The sequence below is a fragment of the Hippocampus comes genome, unplaced genomic scaffold, assembly GCF_001891065.2.
Source record: "Hippocampus comes isolate QL1 unplaced genomic scaffold, H_comes_QL1_v1.1 scaffold94, whole genome shotgun sequence".
Taxonomy (NCBI): Eukaryota; Metazoa; Chordata; class Actinopteri; order Syngnathiformes; family Syngnathidae; genus Hippocampus; species Hippocampus comes.
Window position 1 is genome coordinate 2,539,650 of NW_017806059.1, and position 20,518 is coordinate 2,560,167.

The 20,518-nt window shown below is 41.6% G+C and overlaps 1 protein-coding gene across 1 annotated transcript; it reads right to left on the reverse strand.

Annotated features, from left to right (window-relative positions):
* Positions 1 to 1,878: 1,878 nt before the first annotated feature.
* On the reverse strand, positions 1,879 to 9,988 carry LOC109529630 (vascular cell adhesion protein 1-like). The gene is made up of 8 exons (XM_019892998.1): positions 9,897 to 9,988; positions 9,491 to 9,629; positions 9,213 to 9,388; positions 8,985 to 9,121; positions 4,406 to 4,528; positions 3,996 to 4,142; positions 2,324 to 2,429; positions 1,879 to 2,065 (listed from the first exon to the last, which is right to left on the reverse strand). Exons 1-8 carry the CDS (start codon positions 9,986 to 9,988, stop codon positions 1,879 to 1,881), a joined length of 1,107 nt encoding a protein of 368 aa, XP_019748557.1.
* Between the last annotated feature and the right edge of the window lie 10,530 nt (positions 9,989 to 20,518).

Below are 20,518 nucleotides of genomic sequence, written 5' to 3' on the forward strand. Positions count from 1 at the left end.
TGCGTTGCTTTCGTGCTCTGTCGGACTTCCGTCATGTGTTTGTTTAATAACGACACAAGACAAGGCTGGTAACAGTAGCAAAGCACCTCTTGGGTTATACCATTTCAACTAGAACGGGGTGGGGTGATAGTCTCCAAACGTCATCTTTCCTTTTGTAGGAGACTGGAATGTCTCGGAGTTGTTTGTGTAGTTTGTTCCTTTGTTGTGTGTTCACAACCCCCCCGGGCCCCATAGAATTTATTTCGTGATTTCCTCTCTTGATTTTTCTGTTTGGCACATTACATTTTTGCTTTTCTGAGTGTCATTGAAGTCATCGTTGATTTGTGTTATCGGGGGGGGGGGCGGTCACTCTCGAGCAGAAGGCACGGAGACCGAGAAGGAGAAGGACGTGCCTGTACAGAAGTTGCTTGCGTTGTGTATACGTTTAACACGACAACTCATTTGTTTTCTGTCGTTTTGCTCCGCTGCAGAAACTGCCGTGTGAACGCAAGTGGAGCTGCACCGACGCTGCGCCGGTGCTGCCACGCTCAGCGGCGTTGTACGTGTGAACGCTCCACAAAATTTGCTCCAGTGTAAACTATATCGCAACAAAATACATCGGTGCAGCGCCCGGATCAAATGTGTGCCGTGTGAACACCCCGAGAGACTCTCTGGAATCCATGCAGGATCTCATTGAGTACAAAGTATGTTTATAAGGAACCATGCTTCTGTCATGCGCCGAAACATAGACGGCAACAGGGGGCATGGGGATAGCGGACGGCTGCTGGTAGCCGTGATGGCCAGGACCAGCCCATAAAAACATCGGCCATTCTGGAAAATGTTTGCTTTCCCAAAATTGATCCAGTAGTTGGCCGGCCGTTCAGGAAACCCCGATTGCCACGATGCCCCTCGTATGGACAATTTAGATTTTAGAGGGATAATAACGTGTTTCTAGTCATGCAAAGACAAAAATACATTTTAAATCTAAAATAGGAACAGAATTTCTGTGGAGAATAATGATAATTCCGTTTCAGAAACAAAAATGGTTTCTTCCACTTGTTGTGTGTCGAGGTACAATTTGTGAAAGGATCACATTAATGATCCTCACATGTAGTCGGCTTACGACAGATTGCTCTTGGTTTTGTTGTGAATGTGGCGATAGGGTCCAGCTACTGCTGAGTGGAGGTGCGGCTTTATTTTTGTGTCAAGCAGGGCCATGGGCTACCCCAAAACTTAAGAGACTAATCCTCCTTGTCAACTTCAACAAACAGCCTTTATGTATTTATGATATAAACAACGTGTAATTAATTGCTTGATTAGCTTTAGTGTGTTTAAAAACTTGAGTAAAAACATTTCAAACTGGTCCTTTGTGACCCTCGCAGGATAAAGTTTGGACAGCCCTGATTTAGAGTCTTGATTTAATCTCAACAGGAATATTTTAGGAAGATGAGAGGAAGCTGGAGTACCTGCAGAAAACCCACACAAGCACATGGATGCAACATGCAAACCATGCAAAGTCCATAAACTCCACCGTGCTGCCAGCAGAGAAAATGAAGCCAGACAAAACTTCTACTGGATGACTGAAGCAAAATTCCCAAACAAAATAGCTCTATATGTTGTTCCATTTTCACTAGCTGTACACCAGACATACCAATACTTTTGTCATTATGGTATATTAACATCCATTTTTCCAAATAAATCAAGTGGATTTAAAAAAAAAAGAGGAAAAAAAAACGTGAATAATGTTTTGATGGGAAGTGAGAAAGGCTACTGAACAGACAAAAAATGGAGCTAGAGAGACTGCGATTGAGGAGAGGTACACAAACTGACAGGTGACAGACACATAATTCCTGCCTTGTCTGTGAATCATGTTGCATCAGTTAACAAGGATGGTTCCAATCAAACACATGAACACAACTTACACAGCACAGTGAGAGCGGCGCTATGAGAGGTTTGGTGTCCTAATCGGTTCCAGGCCATGCAGTAGTACTGACCGGCATGGTGAGCACGCACTGAAGGGAACGTCAAGTTCTGGACGCTTCCTTTTGCTAGCACCTGGTCTCCTAGGATGCGATACCAAGCATGCCTAAAGAAAGATGGGGATGATCACAATAAAAGTGCTTCATAGGGCTGAGTAATGATGTAATAGCCAAGCCAGGGTTACTTTTGATTTTAAACTTCTGCCATTTGAAAAATGCCCAACCTAAATACAGTCCATTTTACTCAGCTCTAATTGAAGACAAAATACAGACGAGACAACTACAACATGAAAGTGACATAAAAGACAAGACACGATGACAGCAATACAATGAGCATTTTGTGGATAGTGATAATGAAATACCACCTGCTGGTAGGGGGATGGGCACGGCTAACACAGCTGAGGTTCACATAGGAGCCTTCTCGAATGTCACCAGGCGGTGTTATCTGCACATGGGTGTTTTTGGGTGAGACTGAAAAGAGACAAAGAATGACTGTCGGACTTGGTCACCCCACTAACCGAGGCTCCCAATTGCTCAGATTAGACAGCCAGCCGGCTCGAAGGACGAGTCCCTGAACCTCTCTCATTTACATATAATAGAGGCCACTGTGGTCAATTTTGAGCTTCATGCCAAAAGCTGAGAATTTTTGTGTATATGCAGTTTTGTAGTTTTTTTTTTGTTTTTTGTTTTTTTAACACAAAAGTATCTGCAAACTTTTTCCATTATGTCATTATAGGGGGTTGTACGGAGACCCAAAGGTGACATTTAAGAAAAAAAAAACATTTGAGTTCCCTCGCAAAGTTTTGCATTCTCTCACAAAGATTGCGAGATAATGCAAACTTTTTTTTTTTTTGCAAGGGGGTGCTTTTTTTTAAAAAAAATGCGTGTTTGTGCTTCCAGGTCAGCTTGGCTAATGTAGACTCTCATGCGTGGCTGATTGAGAGACGACACTACTTTGGGGAAGGAGAAAATTATGGAGGAGGACTTGGAAACTGTTATTTAAGATCAAGAACAGATTTAAGTAAATTTCAAAGTAAAATTCCATTAAACTCACCTTCCATATTTGTTGTTTTCATTTACCCAGAAGATGACACGGGAGTACATCAACGCACATTTTTAAAAAAAAAGCGTACCCTTGCAAAAAAAAAAAGAAAAAAAAAGGGTTGCGTTATTTAGCAATCTTTGCGAGGGAATGCAAAACTTTGTGAGGGAACACAAAATTGTTTTTGTTCCCTTCCATGTCCCCTTAGGAGCTCTGTAGGGCTGTGTGTAGAATTTGGAGGAAAAATACGAAAGCTGCAATAGCATCAAAATTCATTGTTTCCCCCCACTGTTTTATGCAAAACAGGTCACAAGTCTGTGTCCGGGTTAAAGGTCGACATCTACGATTTTATACAATAGCGGTTTGAAATGCAAATGAGCCAGTCAGATTTGTTGTGACGTAGATGTACTACTTCTCATTATTCAAGTCGATGCTCACTTTGTGGTTGGTACACGTCACCCTCACTCCCCTGACTCAGCAAAAATGTAATAAACGGATAGTTTAAAAACAAATATAAATGGTTAGTTTTTGACCCTGTGTGGATTAGAGAAAATCCAGTATTTTCAATTCTTGTTTTTTTTTTTTTTTTTTTTTTTTAATCTTCTTATTGAAAATTTATGTTTATAATAAACATTTTTCTCTGGAAAATAACAGCTCAAATAGATAATTAACATTCCCAAATGAATTTAATACTATTCTCACAACGAGTGTCTGTAAAACTTCTGACTGACATTGGAACGACATGTCGTAGCTGTAGAAACCCAAGTAACTGAATTTTGTAGGATTTTGGATTGACCTTACACTTTTTTTTTTTTTTATTAGCAGTGTGAATGTATTGTAATAAAAACTCAACAACTCATTTGTATCAACATACTCTAGCAATTTAGTCTAGTAAACATGAATATGATATATTATTTCTTTCAGTTGTTTTAAAAACATTTAAACAATGACTATTGAGCTCCCAAATCTGAGCAATGAATTAAGTGAGCACGTACATGTCACATTGAGAAGAAATGGTTCGGACCGTTCGGTTCCGAGGGAGTTCCGCGCCACACAGAAGTACTCTCCTCCGTCTGTGTATTTGAGGCGAGTAAGGTGGAGTCGAGGCCCAAAACTATCTGGGATGCTGCCAGTCTCCATGTCTGTGGAGAATACGCTCATGTGAGATACATCAACCATCATCTGTTTCATCAGAAATACGTCTTTTGACATTTTGATTGACATGGCAGGAGAGGCAATTAGAGGTCCTCTTGTTTTTTTTTCTAATTGTCGTTTTAGCTTGCACTGGGGTAGATAATTCAACAAAATTATTTTGAGTGGTCTTTTTAATATTTTGGTTTCAGGACCAGCTGCCTCTGCGAAGCAGTGCGGTTCTCCACCATTGCCTCATTAGATTCTGTAATACCTTTGAACCAGGCGAAGCTCTCTACCGGTGGAGCTCCTTCGCTACTGCACGACAGAGTGACCGACCCGCCCTCTGACACCACTCCTAAAGGAGAAACTTGGATGGAGGTAGAACGAGGAGCATCTGATGGTAAGAAAGAAAAGAAAGTGGTTAAATGATGAATAATGTTGCATTCTTCACTCATCACCCATCCATCCATTTTCTATAGCAGGTTTCCTCAATAGTGTTGTGGGTGAGCTGGAGCCTTTCAATCACAACTGATTGAAAGCGAGAGGTGGGGTACTCCCTGGACTGGTCACCAGCCACTTCACGCTCACGTTCAGACCTATGCACAATTTAGTTTTTGGTTAACCTTATGCATGCTGCTGAAATGTGGGAGAAAATCTTCCCAGCGAAAACCTTTGCAAGCACATTGAGAACATGCAAGTGTCAGAAGACTGAAGCTGACATTCGAACCCTGAACCTCAGAACTGTGAGGCTGACATGCTAACCAAGATACAGTAATTCCCCGGTTTTTGCGGTTAATGGGGCCAGAACCCCCCACGCAAAAGGTGAAAACCGCAAGGGAAGATTTGCCCCTGGCTAGTAATTTTCGTGTATGTCGATAGCGGCATGTTTAAAATATGTATGAATAAACTGTATTTATACTTTACATATTTGAGACAAAGATTAGAAAAGGAAAAATATTTACTTCAATCTTTCGTTATAACACCTGATACAGAAATTAACATTCATCAACAATGCCTTCTGAGAGAGGCGAAGACGCTTGTGTTGGTAGCGTAGAAGGCGGCTCTCACTTGACTCGTGGGCTTTTGGTCCACGAAAGACTCTTTTGCTGACAGCGGAACTGAAGTTTTTAAATTGGAGAAAAACATGGTGATGGGGTGCACTGTGACGTTCGCCTTGTCTTCTTATGAGTTGAAATAGGTTTAAGGTTTTTTTTTTAAAATCAGACAATGGTCTTTTTTTGGTGAAGAAAAAAAAACCCCTCTTTCGTAGCTGACAGTTTCGGCTGTCACTTCAGCCTTCGTCTGAGCTGTCACTGCTTTCTCATGACATGTCTTAAAAACAGCTGACCGGGTCGCACCCCCACCTCCACCAGCCCCCGCCTCTGCTGTTGAAGCAATGTGCCTCTGTTGATGGTGCCATCTCTGTCCTTAGGCGGCGGCAAGGGGTTAGAGCACAGTTTAACTCATCCCAAAAAGTTTTCGCTTAAACATTTAAGGTTATCGCAAACACATAAGACACAGTCTGGCATGATTCTGTTTGTGAACAGGTGGCACTGTAGGGCTATCCCTGCAGCTGCACACCTGTTGGTCATTATGCAATTATTGCTATAAAAGGACTCCCTCCCGACCACTCGTGGTCGGGTCACTGTTTGCTTGTTTGCGTCTGTCAGGTTTGTTTCAGTCATGTTTCGGTCATCTTTCTGTTATTGAAAGTTTTTAGCTTCTGCCATGGTTTTTGTTTGTTACTTGGATTCGTTTTGTTCTTTGTAGTGATGGCCAAATGAAGCCTCATGAAGCAATGAAGCTTTGCAGCCAATTGGTTTGAACATGTAGCAAAGCTTCATGGTGCTTTATTTACTCTATGGTGCCATCAAGTGGTCTAGAAGCCCAAGAGGTCAACAGTGTCCAGAATTCAATGGCTATTTGCTTAAGACAAAGATATGAATGTGCTTGTGTTACTAATTTAGTATGTGAACAAAATACAGGTGCTAAGGATAATTTGTTATTCATTTTTATTTAGAAATAATAGCTTTTCCCACAATGGCTGGCTTTAAACGGTTTCTTTTTTTGGAAAATATTTCACCAGCTTTAGAAAATATTCTTTCACAAGGCACAGATGAAGCTGGGGTGCAGAGAAATGCGAGTGCCAGTTGATATAAATTTGGGTAGGTATGTAAATTTTCCCATTGTGGGACAAATAAAGGGTATCTTATGGCCAGGTTTCATGGCTCTCCTTGCTCTCATGCAAGGCTCTATAATGCCTCAACATAGACGAGGTGTTATTGTTGTTTACAAGTTCCCTTGCACGCAACAGACACTTCACTTGTGAAATAACAATAGTTAGACACAAGAACAAGCGAAAAGCTGCATTGTCACATTTATACTTTTCTCCCGAACCTTATTGGAAGCAATCAAATCAAAATGTTCCCACGTAGGGGAGGATCGCCTTTTTCGCGCAGGTTCCATGCAAGCAACAGACAAGGCTCGAAAAAAGATTGCACTAGTTGCACTGTTGCGCACAGGTGTAACAAGTACAGGAGCCCGAAATCCACAAAATGTGAGATAACAGGCGATCGCCATTACGTTTTGCAACCTATTTATACCGTAGTCTGTACTGTGTTTGCAATGCGCGCCAAATGTCGGACCACTCACAAAGCGTTCAATGTGATTCAGCTGGCCGGCGAGGCTTCACACGACATCATTTCCGGGTTTTGCCAAAATGACGCGCGCCTCGATACAAGCTTTGTGGAAACGCCCCTCCCATTACTCGACACAAGTTTCGGAGCCTCGGTCCATTTCGTCCCATCACTAGTTCTTTGGACTTTGTTTTGGATTTAGTTTTCTCTGTGTTTTAATACAATTCTTCAAGTTCACCGTGCTCCTCCCTCCTGCCTGCTTTTTGGGGTCCATTACCACCACGCAAGCGTGACAGAATGACCCGACCACCTGGACCCCGCAGGTACAAAGGACTGGTCCCTATTCCACCATGTGCCTGGCGGACCACGTCTGCGGCCGACACCCTTTTCCCCTTCAGGCAGCCCTGGTCTTGCGGCTGTCCCATGTTTTCGTCTCGTCAAGCCACGTCTACGGTAGGCTGAGCCCCGTCCGCGTACACGTTGAGCCGAGGCTCGTCACGTGTCTGTTCGAGCTGAGTCACATTCACGTGCACGACGAGCCGTGCCACGTCCACGCCCACGTCAGGCCGAGCCCCCGTTCACGTCCGGCTGTCCCATGTCCCCCGTTACGTCGAGCTCCGTCCACGTCAGGCCAAGCCCAGCCAAAGGGTTGCCGTCGCTTCTTGTTCCTGTTCCCTGGCGAGGCAAGGGTTGCCGTCGCTTTTAGTTCCTGTTCTCCGGCGAGGCAAGGCTTGCCGTCGCTTTTAGTTCCCTTCCCCAGCGAGGCAAGCCTTTGGACGACTTTAGGACGTCTGGGATCCGTCCCTTGAGGGAGGGGTACTGTCATGATTCTGTTTGGGACCAACAGGTGGCACTGTAAGGCTCTCCCTGCAGCTGCACACCTGTTGGTCATTCTGTAATTAGTGCTTTAAAAGGACTCCCAGCCCGACCACTCATGGTCGGGTCATTGTTGCTTGTTTGTTTGCTTGATTGCTGCTGTCAAATTTGTTTTAGTCATATTTTGTCATGTTTTTTGTTTGATACTTTGGACTTTGTTTGATTTGGATTTAGTTTTCTCTATGTTTTAATACAATTTGTCAAGTACACCCTGCTCCTCTCTCTTGCCTGCTTTTTGGGGTCCACCACCACCTCGCAATGTGACACAGTCAACAGCGTGACAAAACCCAAGGGATGGTGCTGTGGGCAGGGCTGCTAAGATGCACAGCCAATCAGCTCATGGGATAAATCCACTCATGCTCTCATTGGTCTATCGCGCCAGGAACCAATCACGTGCCTTGGATAAATGCATATGTACAGCAGTGTTTTTCAAACTTTTTTAGGCCAATGCACACTTCTTTCATTGAAAAAAATTTCGCGGCACACCACCAGCTGAAAATGTGAAAAAAAAAGCTTGTTTTAACAATTAACGTGTTATATTGTTACTATAACTGTTTTTTAACATTGAAGAATGACGTTGTCACGGCTTGAATTGGAATCAAATAAACACAAAGAAAAATTATTTTATAATCTTTCATATTGTTTCCGTCGTCCTGCATTCATGCGTCACAAATTCGCTTTTCTCTAGTCTCAACACAAGGCAATTGGCTAGCTGTTGCTGAACCCTAGTAGTATGGAAGGTTACTACACGATTACTTTGCCGGGTGATAGACATACAAATGGGATATTTTCCCGCGGCACAACTGACAATGTCTCGCAGCACACCGGTGTGACGTGGCACAGGGTTTGAAAAACACTGATGAACAGAACAGTAGAGTACAGGCATGAACAAAGCCTCGGAGTCATTCCGCATGCAGGGAAACCTTTTCTCTCGCGCATCAACATGAAACAGCGGGTCTTTCCACAAGATGACTGCGGATATGGTTGTATTTTTTTCATTTTTACATTTTGGATAGTTTTTTTTTTTATTGTTATATTTTTTTAAATTAATACAGTATTTTGGAAAAAAAAACGCGAATCACTGAAGCCGCAAAACATGGAGGGCGAAGTGGAGGTGGATTACTGTACCGCTAAAATCTGTATATGTGTTCATGATCGGGAAGCTGGTTTTTCCCCTATATTGAGAACACTGTTTGTTAATGCCTATCCAATATGTTTGTAAATAAAGCTGAGTAATAAGCATTAGGTCACTGCGCTGCCACATTCGATTAAACGTGTATCTAAAAAATTAGTGTGATTGGTCGGTCGGTGTGGTTGGTCTGCAATTACTGTACTTACGGCCGAGAGCCAGAAAGAGGGGTGGGGACTGCACATTCTGTGGCGGGATCGGTCGACAGATGTACGCTCCAACGTGTACTCGGTCGAAGCGTTTGATTATCATCCATTTATCATAGGAACCCAGGTTTTGACCATCTCTGCGCACAAAGCATATTGTGACATTGCTTTTGTTTTTCTGCTTTTGATAGCCACAATTGATGGGGAGGTTGCACACTCGCACACACTCACCTGTACAACGCGAGGCTCCTTCCTGGGGCAGCACATCCTGTGGCCTGGCAGCCGACAAACACAGTCTCTGCAAAGCCAAACATGTTGGCTGGCCTTGTTGGATGCAGCTGGACCTGGAGGTCTGACACATGCACGCATTCACAGAAAAAAACCAAAGTGAAGTCTTGTGTGAATGTCTGGCAAGAAAAGCGCTGCTTGCGCAGACTTCTTGAATTTCATCCGTAGTATCCGTCACAGCTGATTCAGCACTTTTAGTTGGCAAAAAAACAACCTGTTACGTCTAGAGTGATGGTGTCTGGCGAGGTCCATCGTCCCAGTGGTTGATCCGTCTTGAACCTGAAGTGGTACTGGCCTGCATCACTCAGCTTGACAGCTCGAATTTGGACCGAACAGCTCGAGTAGCTTCCGCCGATGTAACTGCAATGCAGAGTAATTGTGTTAGACATGCATACCATAGATGCATGCATCCGTTTTCTTTTTTGTTTTTAAACTGTATAATACGTGGATGGAAGTGTTGGAACACTTGGTCAATGGACCCACAGGAATGAAGAAGATTGAGTAGCACGGAAGATTGGTGGTAAGCACATCTGCCTCACAGGTTCAGGATTCGAATCTCAACTCGGGCCGTCTTGTGTGGAATTCACGTATTCTCGCTCCATTTTTCTCTCTTTCAAATGCTCTTACCGTGTGCGTCCACGATAAGACAGGCTGATTTGGTTTAGGTCCGTGTGATGGGTGAACTCCCTTTGACCGTCTGCTGATACACGAAACCACATGATCTGCGTCACCGTGTGACCTATGAAGGTGAAGACAAAAAAAAAAAAAGCTCCCCATCTTAATCTCCTGCATACTTATATCTTAACCTTTATGATTCTGTTGTTTGTTTCTAGAGAAAAGTCCGTTGAACATAGCCACGCAAATGAGCTATCAAAAGATGCGTCTCGACCCGGCTCGGCTCAGAATTTTTAATGGGCAGAATTCCATATTACAATGGTCATGCAATTGCCAGAAACCACGTAAAGAATTCCCATTGAAATGAATGCGGAGCCGTATCATAATTGACATCAGTCAACTCTTTCCATCTTTGGAAAACGTTTTTTTTTTTTTGTTTTTTTTCGAAAAAATATACACTCGCCTTCCCCTGTCTGTTTAAAGACAGTAAGTGAAGCAGCAAAAAAAAAAAAAAATCTGGTTTAACGTTGGTGCGTATTGTATAGCGTAGAGTGGAGCTCATTGAGGCAGTGCGAGCTGAAATAAAAATTAATTTTGAAAATCTCAAATTAAGTCATTGTGGCCATCATATTTCTTCAATTGGGACATTAGGTACTCACACGCATCGACACTTTTGTGTAGCAAAAACTTGATTTTGTACCTTTTGTTTTAGTTGTAATGAGCCAGTCACATTTCTTAGATTTATTTAATTTGAAACCTGCTCTACTTCTGTCATTTTTTATTTTTATTTTTTTTTGGGGGGGGGGCATTTTAAAAAAAATTGAACATGATGATGTTCCTCAAACTCTTGCCATTCTAGCAGACCTTTGTGGAATCAGTATCTTTAACCATTAAGTTGTGAGAGGATTTTGTTCGAGATGTGCGCTCTTGCATAGTTTTATTTTTAAAACCATCATGACAGACAGGTGCAGGAAATTAACAGCTGCCTTCAGGGGCAGTGCTAGACATTAATCCTTGGGGTGGCCTGAGTGCCTTAGCAGTGGCCAACGCGATCTCAAAAGAGGGAAATTTTGGGCTTTTTACCTCTAATTTCCACATTTTTCAAGCAATTCTAACCACATTCCCATTTTTTTAAAATCAAATTCAAAGCTAAAAATTAAACATTTTGTGTCTAAGTGCCACATTTTTCTTAACAATTTCAAACCGTTCCAACTTTAAACTGTTCAGTTTATGCCTAGCACTTTTTTTCTAAAAATGTCAAAGTAAAAGGCCTAATTCAAAAGGTTGGTGTTTTTGGCTGTAATTTCCACATTTTTGGGTCTATACAAAACATTCCAACTTCAAACTGTTCAGCACATGCGGCTTTCCACCATGCAAGAGTCAGCAGTCCCATACTAAATTTCTGTGGGAATTTTCTAGTTTATTATTAATAGCTCTGTGACAGTGTCCGTCAGAATTTATATTATCTTAATCTGGATATCGTTAAATTGTGCAAATGGCCATAATGTTGTGGCTAGGTGGTGTGTATAAAAATTGTACATGGAACCTCAGTTAACTATGATCGGAGAACATCCACGATATTGACCATATAAAATATTTTTTTTATATATAGTTTTACAGTTTTAGGGTTTAAGCACGTTTAAAACATATTAAAACACACTTTTTAAAATTTTCTTTGGCACCTGTACTCATTGTCACAGTCAAGATGTGGGAAAATGTACATTGTTAGTTTTTCAAATAAAGAGCAAAACGTGCTTCCTTCATTCAGGCTGTTAATATTATTTTTTTTTAATCACTCACAAATTAAGATTTCTATCAAACTGATACATAAGACAAAAGATAATTAAACATTAGTGGTGGAACGGTTCACTAAATCCCCAGTTCGTTTCATATCTGGGTTTTGTACTGTTTTCAGTTTAGTTTGATACACTTGGACTTTAGTTCAGCAAAAATTGAAAGAATAAATATATGAAGAATTCTAACAGATTTATCATGAAACATTTTTGTTGTTCTTGTTATTTACATATTTTGTAGATCGAAAATGTCTCTTTACATGGATATATATAGGCGGGAAAATGAAATTCTCTGCCACTGGATTACAAAAGGTACAATACATCTGTCACATATGTGCAAGTCACAAGCAAATCTCAGGTTGTAGCCATTTAACTTGAAGCAAGTCCCAATTAAGTGACTGGGGGGATCAATAAAACAAGTCAAGACGCGTCACCAAAAAAAGCAAGTCAAGTCATTACTTTGTTCAAGCAAGTCGAAAGTCAAGTCAGAAAATCTTACTCAGCACAGCATACTGTTTGAGTGATGATCAAATGTTTTTGAACTGAACAAGACAAAAAAAAGTACCATACATTTCTCTATAAAAATTGAATGAACACCTAAAGAACATCGACATCTCTAAAAATTATACGAACAATTTATATGAAATACACACGAGTATGAAATACTGTACATATATTATTGAGAAGAATGCGTGTTGCTTTCCATTAACGTTTGCATGAGTGTTTACAGGCAACAATGTATCAAACACTGCTACTACTATGATAAACACTGACATGGTATATTCAATATACCGTAACTAAGGTTTCAAGTTAAATAAGTTTTATATGATGGAAATATATGTATTACCATAGCAAATTCCAGCTAGTTGTAATCTCCCCAACGTAAGAGTTCTGATGCATCATCAAACGGACGAGTATATGTCCATTTTATGCACGTAAAGCGACTCTTGCTCTCATCTGGCTAACGCGAGTCACACGAGACGGGGATCAGGTGCCGTTCGCCAGTCTCTCAGCGTTGTGGCTGTGTACAGCAAATGCTTGACGGCGGGTATTGCGTAAACAAGCAAGGAAATAGTGCAAAAAGAGCACCGCTGAGGAGGCACAACAAACGGGAATCTCGGCGAGCACAAGCGCCACTCTACACGCTGTTTGTGATTGAAAGCGGCGGACCGCTTCCTTTTTGTGAATCTGGATCGACTCCTCCGCTTCTCCTCGCGCTCTTTAATGAGTAAACTCAGACACAGAGCTTTCTGCCAGTAGAAAAAAGAAAAAAAGAGCAGCCTGTGCCAATATGTTCCGTTAGGTCATAATAGCAACCAAACCCGAGCCTGCCGGACCGATCCGTTTGGACGTTTCCACATCGATGAAACATTGGATATTCAAACACCAAACCACATAATTTCATCATCAGCAAGCTATAATGCGGGAGATTGTTGAAAAAAAAAACAAAACAAAATTCTTTTTGTCATATTTTAAAACGTGACAATAGTGCATTGGTAAAATGATCTGTGGAAAAAAAAAACATTGAAAAAAATAGAAGCTTAAAAATCCACGACATAGGGGTGGGTGGCAGGGCATGAACAATGATTCGGTATCAAGTGGGGTTACACTCTGTGGCTAATTTATCGATATCGAGTCCAGTAAAGTCATAATATGGAAAGATCTGTTGAGATACCTGATGGATAGTCATAGCGACATGGCAGTGTGACAGTGGTTCCTGCCCACACACAGATCTCTCTTCGGGAAAAGGACACACTCCACCTGCTTTGGCCCCCTGCAGCACAATAATGCACTTTGTCAACACCAGCGTGTGCAATTCTATTCATTGCCAGAACTGTGCCCAAGTTCACCAATAGATTTGGTGTTTTACTGATGCTCTATCTATCCATCCATTCGGTCCAGCTGGGAGAGGATCCAGCTGCTATGTACTCCGTATCAAAAGCTCACTTTTAATTTATGCTCATGTCCTACCAAGAACAAGGATCATTCAGAAATTGTCTTTTTAAAAGCATCATGCCAGCCGATTTAGCAAGGAGAATATTGAAAAAGATCTTTACATAATCTACTACTGTATTGACATTGCCTGTTCTTGTCTTCTTCAAGGATGACAATATAACAGTGGACACATTTTTTTTTCTTCACATGAGAAATGGGCTTTGGGAAGCTTCTGGTTTGGAATATATACTCCAAGACGAAATAGTGTACTCCGTTCCAAAACACACAAGTGAAAATATGTCTCCTTGGAGAATAAAGTGTCAAACAGCATCAAATCAAATGGATGCATTGAGATTCATGGTGACATTCCGTGTTGCTCGCAGCCTGCAGGGGTGACGAGCTTGCACAAAAAGGCAATCAATACTTATAAATAACCTGAGTGTAAAGGCAAGGGCACCTGGCTGCAGGACCTTAATAAACCTATATAGTATCGGACTTAGATTGTTGCTACATTTCTGATTAACAGTGTTGTACAAGGCCATGGCCAAATGGTTGATGACATCATTGAAATTCACAAAGAATAAAACATCTGTCAATCAAAACACACCTCACATTCCCAGACCTGATGCTACCCAATAAAACGTAATCATATTGTCAAAATTACAAATGCAGTTATCAAATCTGATAGTTTGCAGATATTTTCACCGACCTGGTAAAGTTGTAAGTATTGTGGCCAGAAGTAATGCACCTGCCAACATCTCCGCGGGCTCTAAAATGTCACAGGAGAAGAAAAGATGAAGCGGCAGAAAACAATACAATCAACTGCATCATGCTACTTCCATATTAAATAAACATCACTCACCTTTAAGAGTACAATCTCGTCATTCAGCTCTATTCCACCTAAACGGAGATGGGAGTTATTTTCAGAGCAAGGAGATCAGCTTGGTGATGTGAACCATTCGAGGAAGAGGAGGGTAGGGGGGAGAGGAGGGTGCAGAGGGAGGAGAAGGAGAAAGATGTTTCAGTCAATTTGCTCTCCCATAATCCCTTATTTCCATGTATTCCGGGTCAAAGAAGTGGGGCGGCGTGGCTCAGTGGAAGAGTGGTTGTCGGTTCGATTCCCGGGACCATGTCGAAGTGTCCTTGAGCAAGATACCGAACCCCCAATTGTTCCTGTTGGTGTGTCTGTTGGTGAATGAAGAAGCACATTGACCATTTCTCTTGCTGCAAACCTGAAGTTCGTGCAGGACATTTGTTGACGACTTGGTGTTGTAAATTTGACATTTCACAGAGTTAACTTGTATCTTGTAATTAACTATTAACTTGTATCACACATCTTCCTATGGTGTTTCTCCATCAATTGGAGCTGAAATAAATCTCATCGTTGTACAAAGACTTTCGTTGTCTTGGTTTCCCTGGACAAGACGATGACATGACTTTTGGAATCACACTAGTATTCTAATTGGTGACCAAAATCAACGGTATAAAAGAGTGTGTTAAAAGTATCAAATATTTCAGGCAAAGTGAACAGGTGCTGGATTGTTTGTGAAAGTCTATAAGCTAACTAAAGTACCTGAACTAGATTCGTTTGTTTGACCATGCCACAGGCTCCGTTTGTCACGTGATCTTTTTTTTTTTCAGATCTTTCTGAGTACCTGTCATAAAATGGCTTCTCTGGCGACTGTCACACATTTTTTTTATTCTTTGAAAACAACCTTGACGCTATAAAGACTCAGTTGCTGGATGTTGTTAAGTACCGAATACCATTTTTTGTTGGGGTTCCACAGCCAAGTTTCTGAGCTGTCATCTGTCATGTGACAAAGCATTTCTTTTGTTTTTCACCCCCTTTGACTGTTGGGGAAGCCCTGGGTGGAAGTGAGGGATTAAGTTTTCAATCTGCATGGGTTGATTTTCTTGGAGCTGCACGGCAGGCTATTAACTTTGACATATTATCAGCTTTTATTCACTTTAACGCATCCGCAGAGTAACATTAGCATCCAGCCGAAGTGGTGTTTCCGGCCATCTGATAGAAACACAAATCAAACTTTCACTCTACATTAAGCTCTGTTTTGCACCTTTTCCAATCAGCTCCAGAGGGAAATATTGAATATTTTACTCAATAAAAGTGAAAAAAAAAAAAGCTGAACACGCAGAAATTCTGTTTACATTCTTAGGACTCCTCTGAGAAAAGTACTCACACAATGGTTGTTCGTTTTGGAGAGATAAAAAAGTACAAATAAAAGATCTTTTGATAAAATGACTTATTTTCTATACAATTTCATTTTAAAAATGAACCATGGTTGAAAGCATCATCTACTGTTTTTAAATGAAGCTCTAACCATTTTTTCTACAGTTTTTAGTTTTCCAAGAAAATACAAGCCAATGAATCTACAGTATGTGAAAAACATGAAAAAAATATACACTACGCATGAGCTATTCATTTTAGTGGGCGTTTTTTTTTTTTTTTAGTTCGGGCAAGCACTGCACAAATGCTAGCACAAATACAAAACACATCTTCTTACACAAGCGAGTGCGGCCTCAAAATTATTTCTTTAAGTTGAAGGTCATATTCGTACATATACTGCTCCTTTAATATAAACACTCCAAGCAGGTGTCTGATGAGTCTGCTCATCCCTTGCTCAATTTCGAAAAGTCAGCAAAGAAATTCAGCCCAAACCAGACATGAGGAGGTGGAAAGACCTTTCAGTCAACCGTGTCCACTTAGTCTGATGAATGCAAATGACTTTAACATCCAGCTCTGCTACATCGTGGCTAAATAGATGTCATCTTAGCGTCATGATTGGTCTCTGTAAGTCCATCATTAACCCAAAAAGCGATTGGTTAAGCTTTCAATTCATTCAAGGTGCATAGAGAAGCTGGACTGAATTTTATTTAGAAAACTTTCTCGTGATCAACATCTGGAAATGGAAGTCCTTTGTTTGATGTGTGCACTATAGCATATTAGTCTTTTAATGAGGGCAAAGTTATTCAATAAAGGCTTCTCCGTTCCTCATTTGGGTCTTAAAAAAGTGGTACTTTCTAAGTGACATCTGCATGATGTTTAGTGAGTGAGAACCGAGCTTGACTTTGAAATGTCAGCCTAATAAGGAACAGAAATTCTTTGGTTTGGGAAAGTTACCTTAGAAAAATAATAAAAATCCTCAGGATATGAGGTTAAATGAACAATTTATTCCAGTTCATAGATTGCTAGGTTGGATTATGGGTTGGGACCCAAAATGGGTCACAGGCGGACATTCTTCTTGTGAGACCCCACATGACAGAAACATTCGTGTGATTTAATGATACTGCGTCCCAAAAGGGGGGGGGGGGGTCATTTAATTCTAGGATTGAACATTTTAAGAACCCACTGCAGTGTTCCTCCTCTGAATTCAGTGTGCATTGCATGAAGTCGGGAGAATGGTGGGTTTTGAGTTTAACCTGTAACCACAGAATGACTTCAAAAGGATCACAACACACTAATAGGTCAAAGCCTGATGTAATCTTAATCAAAAGCAGACCAGGCTAAACGAGTGAAGAGAAACAGATGAATGGAGTTCGATTAAGTGTGAGTGACCACAAACAGAGAGGAAAGAGTGAATCTGAAGCGTAGAAAAAAAAAAAGAGGCGACGAGGTAGGGTTGCAGAGGAGGAAAGAAGGGGAAGTCAAATGGTTGTCAGTAGGGTGTGCATCAAGAGTGATAATATACCAAGTGCAGAGTGATAATGGGGCAGTTCTAATATTTAGTCTGATTATGGGTGCGGAGGGTGGGGTGGACTTCCATTTGAACTTAATTGGCCCCCCAAAACAGTATGTTGCGATAGCTGGGGCAATGTAGCTTTAGTTTTCCTGATTTGTTTGAAAGTGGCTAAAATGGCACTACGTGCAGGCACTTTTTGGAGTCTGGCGTTAGCTGCCCCTTCCCTTTGATATAAGAAGTGGTGTGCTTACATTTGCATTAGTGGTTCGACAACGTAATTGTGACATGCAGTTGGTGAGCTTGCTATGGCTACACCTTGAAAATGTATCTTTCCTTCTGAGAGTGTGGCGTGGCAGCTTTAGAGAGCCTAGTTGTTGGCCGTGATTGTTACAGAAGAAGAAAACAAAGAAGAAGAAGAGGAAGAAGAAGAAGAACAATTAGCGAGGGGAAAAGCTAAATCTGTCTCGACAGCAAGTGTGTTGACCGGGGCTTTGGGGAGGAGTGGCCACTACAGAGTGCCTTTGTTGGCAGCCGTGAGTTTGCACACCTCGCTGAGATGTTAGCATCCATTTTTTTGATCAAAAAAGTGGTTTGGATTTGTTGTTTACAGTTAAATGGGCCATGGTTTCAGAGCATTCAGTGGACATGCCCACATGGTTTGAAAGGGGACTGAATAGCTTGATTGTTTGTTGGTTTTTTTTTGAAAAACAGACTTACATAGTTGATGTTTTTATTTTTTCCCCATTCAAATTTGGTAAGGCGGCCCGGTAGTCCAGTGGTTAGCACGTCGACTTTACAGTGCAGAGGTACCGGGTTCAATTCCAGCTCCGGACTCCCTGTGTGGAGTTTGCATGTTCTCCCCGGGCCTGCGTGGGTTTTCTCCGGGTACTCCGGTTTCCTCCCACATTCCAAAAACATGCATGGCAGGCTGATTGAACATTCTAAAATTGTCCCTAGGTGTGAGTGTGGGCGTGGATGGTTGTTCGTCTCTGTGTGCCCTGCGATTGGCTGGCAACTGATTCAGGGTGTCCCCCCGCCTACTGCCCGAAGACGGCTGGGATAGGCTCCAGCGCACCCCGCGACCCTGGTGAGGATAAAGCGGTTCGGAAAATGGATGGATGGATGGATTCAAATTTGGTAGTGTTGCTATCATAGGTGGGAGTAAGTCACATACAATGCCGTGAAAAAGTATTCACCCCCTTCCTGAGTTCTGTATTCTTTTCATATTTTTCACAAAGATTTCAGTTCATTCAACAAATTTTAGTAGCACACAGAGATAACCCAAGGAAATACAAAATCCAATTTCTAAAAGCCCAAAAATTCAAACCCTACGTGAAAAAGTAATTGCCCCTTGAACCTCATAATGGGGTGTGCCACCTCTGGCAGCAAAAACTGAAATGAAGCGTTTGCGATAATTAGTGATGAGTCTTTCACATAACCGTGGAGGAATTTTGGCCCACTTTTCTTCGCGGTATTGCATCAACTACGCCATATTGGAGGATGTTCGAGCATGAATTGCCTGTTTTGAGGTCACTCCACAGCATCTCAATTAGATTCAAATCTGGACTTTGACTTGGCTTCTCCAAAACTTTAATTTAGTTTTGTTTATAGCTATTCAGAGGTGGACTTGCTGATGTGTTTTGGATTGTTGTCCTGCTGCATGATCCAAGATCGCTTGAGTTTGAGGGCGCAAATTGATTATCGGGCGTTCTCCTTCAGAATTTTCTGCTAGACGGCAGAATTCATGGTCCCATTAATCACAGCAAGTTGTCCTGGTCCTGAAGTAGGAAAGCAGCCACGGACCAACATACTGCCATCACCATGCATCACTGCTGGCATAATGTTCTTTTTATCAAATGCAGTACCATTTATACCCCAGACATATCGGGCTGAGCATCTTCCAAAAATTTTTGACTCAACAGTGCACAGAATATTTTTCCAAAAGTCCTGAGGACCATCAAGATCTCTTTTGGCAAATGTGAGACCAGCCTTTGTGTTCTGTTTGGACAGCAGCGCCTCACACTCCAGTCCTTTGAACAGATTTCTGTCATTTTGAGAAAGATTCAAAATAATGGTCTGAGTAGATAACATATTTTTAAAATCTGAAACCAACTGTGTCGGTCCCTTCCACCCAGTAGCTCATTTCTTGGATCAGTGCGAGAAAAGTGCAGTAAAATTTAGCTTATTTGTAAAGTGGTTGTAACTTTAATGCAACTATGTGTTCTCGGTCTTCCTGAATAAAATAATACCCCCCCCCAAAAAAAAACAACGTGTGTGGGTGTTAACTTTCCCCCAACCCTGGCCCATTGGTTCTAATCGGAAAACTAAGCAAACCAGCGACGAGATCGCCTTCCAGTCCAAATGTACAGCATGTTTCATGATGAAATTCTGATTGTTTAGCTAATAGGAAAGAAACACACACCGAATAAGGTGGCACGCGTTTACTGTCACATATCATGTGTAACGCAGGCATCAGGGCATGCGTGTCTGTGTGCATATGCACACGCGCATTTGTGTGCATATAGGGTTATGGGTCAATTGTGGAAGGTTGGCTACTTGAAAGGTAGATCTGTCAAAAGGTTCAGCACCCCTGGTCCATGTATACATTTCTGTGCTTAAAACACAATGCTTTTTTTAGTGGTAGCGTTTCAAAATAACTGTCTCTGTAATGTCTAATAATGTCTTTTCACATAAATGCACAAGTTACACACAAGTTCAGTTTATGTTTGACAGTGGCGGACCCTGAGGGCCAGCAAGGCCTTCTCTGCTGGCCTGAACATTCTCAGAAAAGTAAATTTACTTTTCTGAGAAGAACATAAATTTGTTATTTTATTTTCATAAATATGTTAACAAAATTATTCTCTGTATTCTTTACGTCATATTATTTCCACTTAGTTGAGTGGCTTTCAATGTTATTTTAAATAACATTGAAAGCCACTCGAAAAATAACTTATTTATTATGGTAGAGTTTTTAACCAATCATATTTCAGCTAGCTTGTGTTGCCAGGTAAATGAAACTTGCTCGGGGCCTTCAGATTGAACAGAGCAGGCCCCTGTGCGTTGTAAATGAACGGGCACCGTCAGATTTCAATAGCCAATCAGATCACGAGTCTCAGACTCGTGATCTGAATCCTGTATCCTGACTTGTTCTCATCTGCCTACTAGGGCTAGCTAGAGGGCCTTACGTCGAGACTGGCCGTGCGCGTTC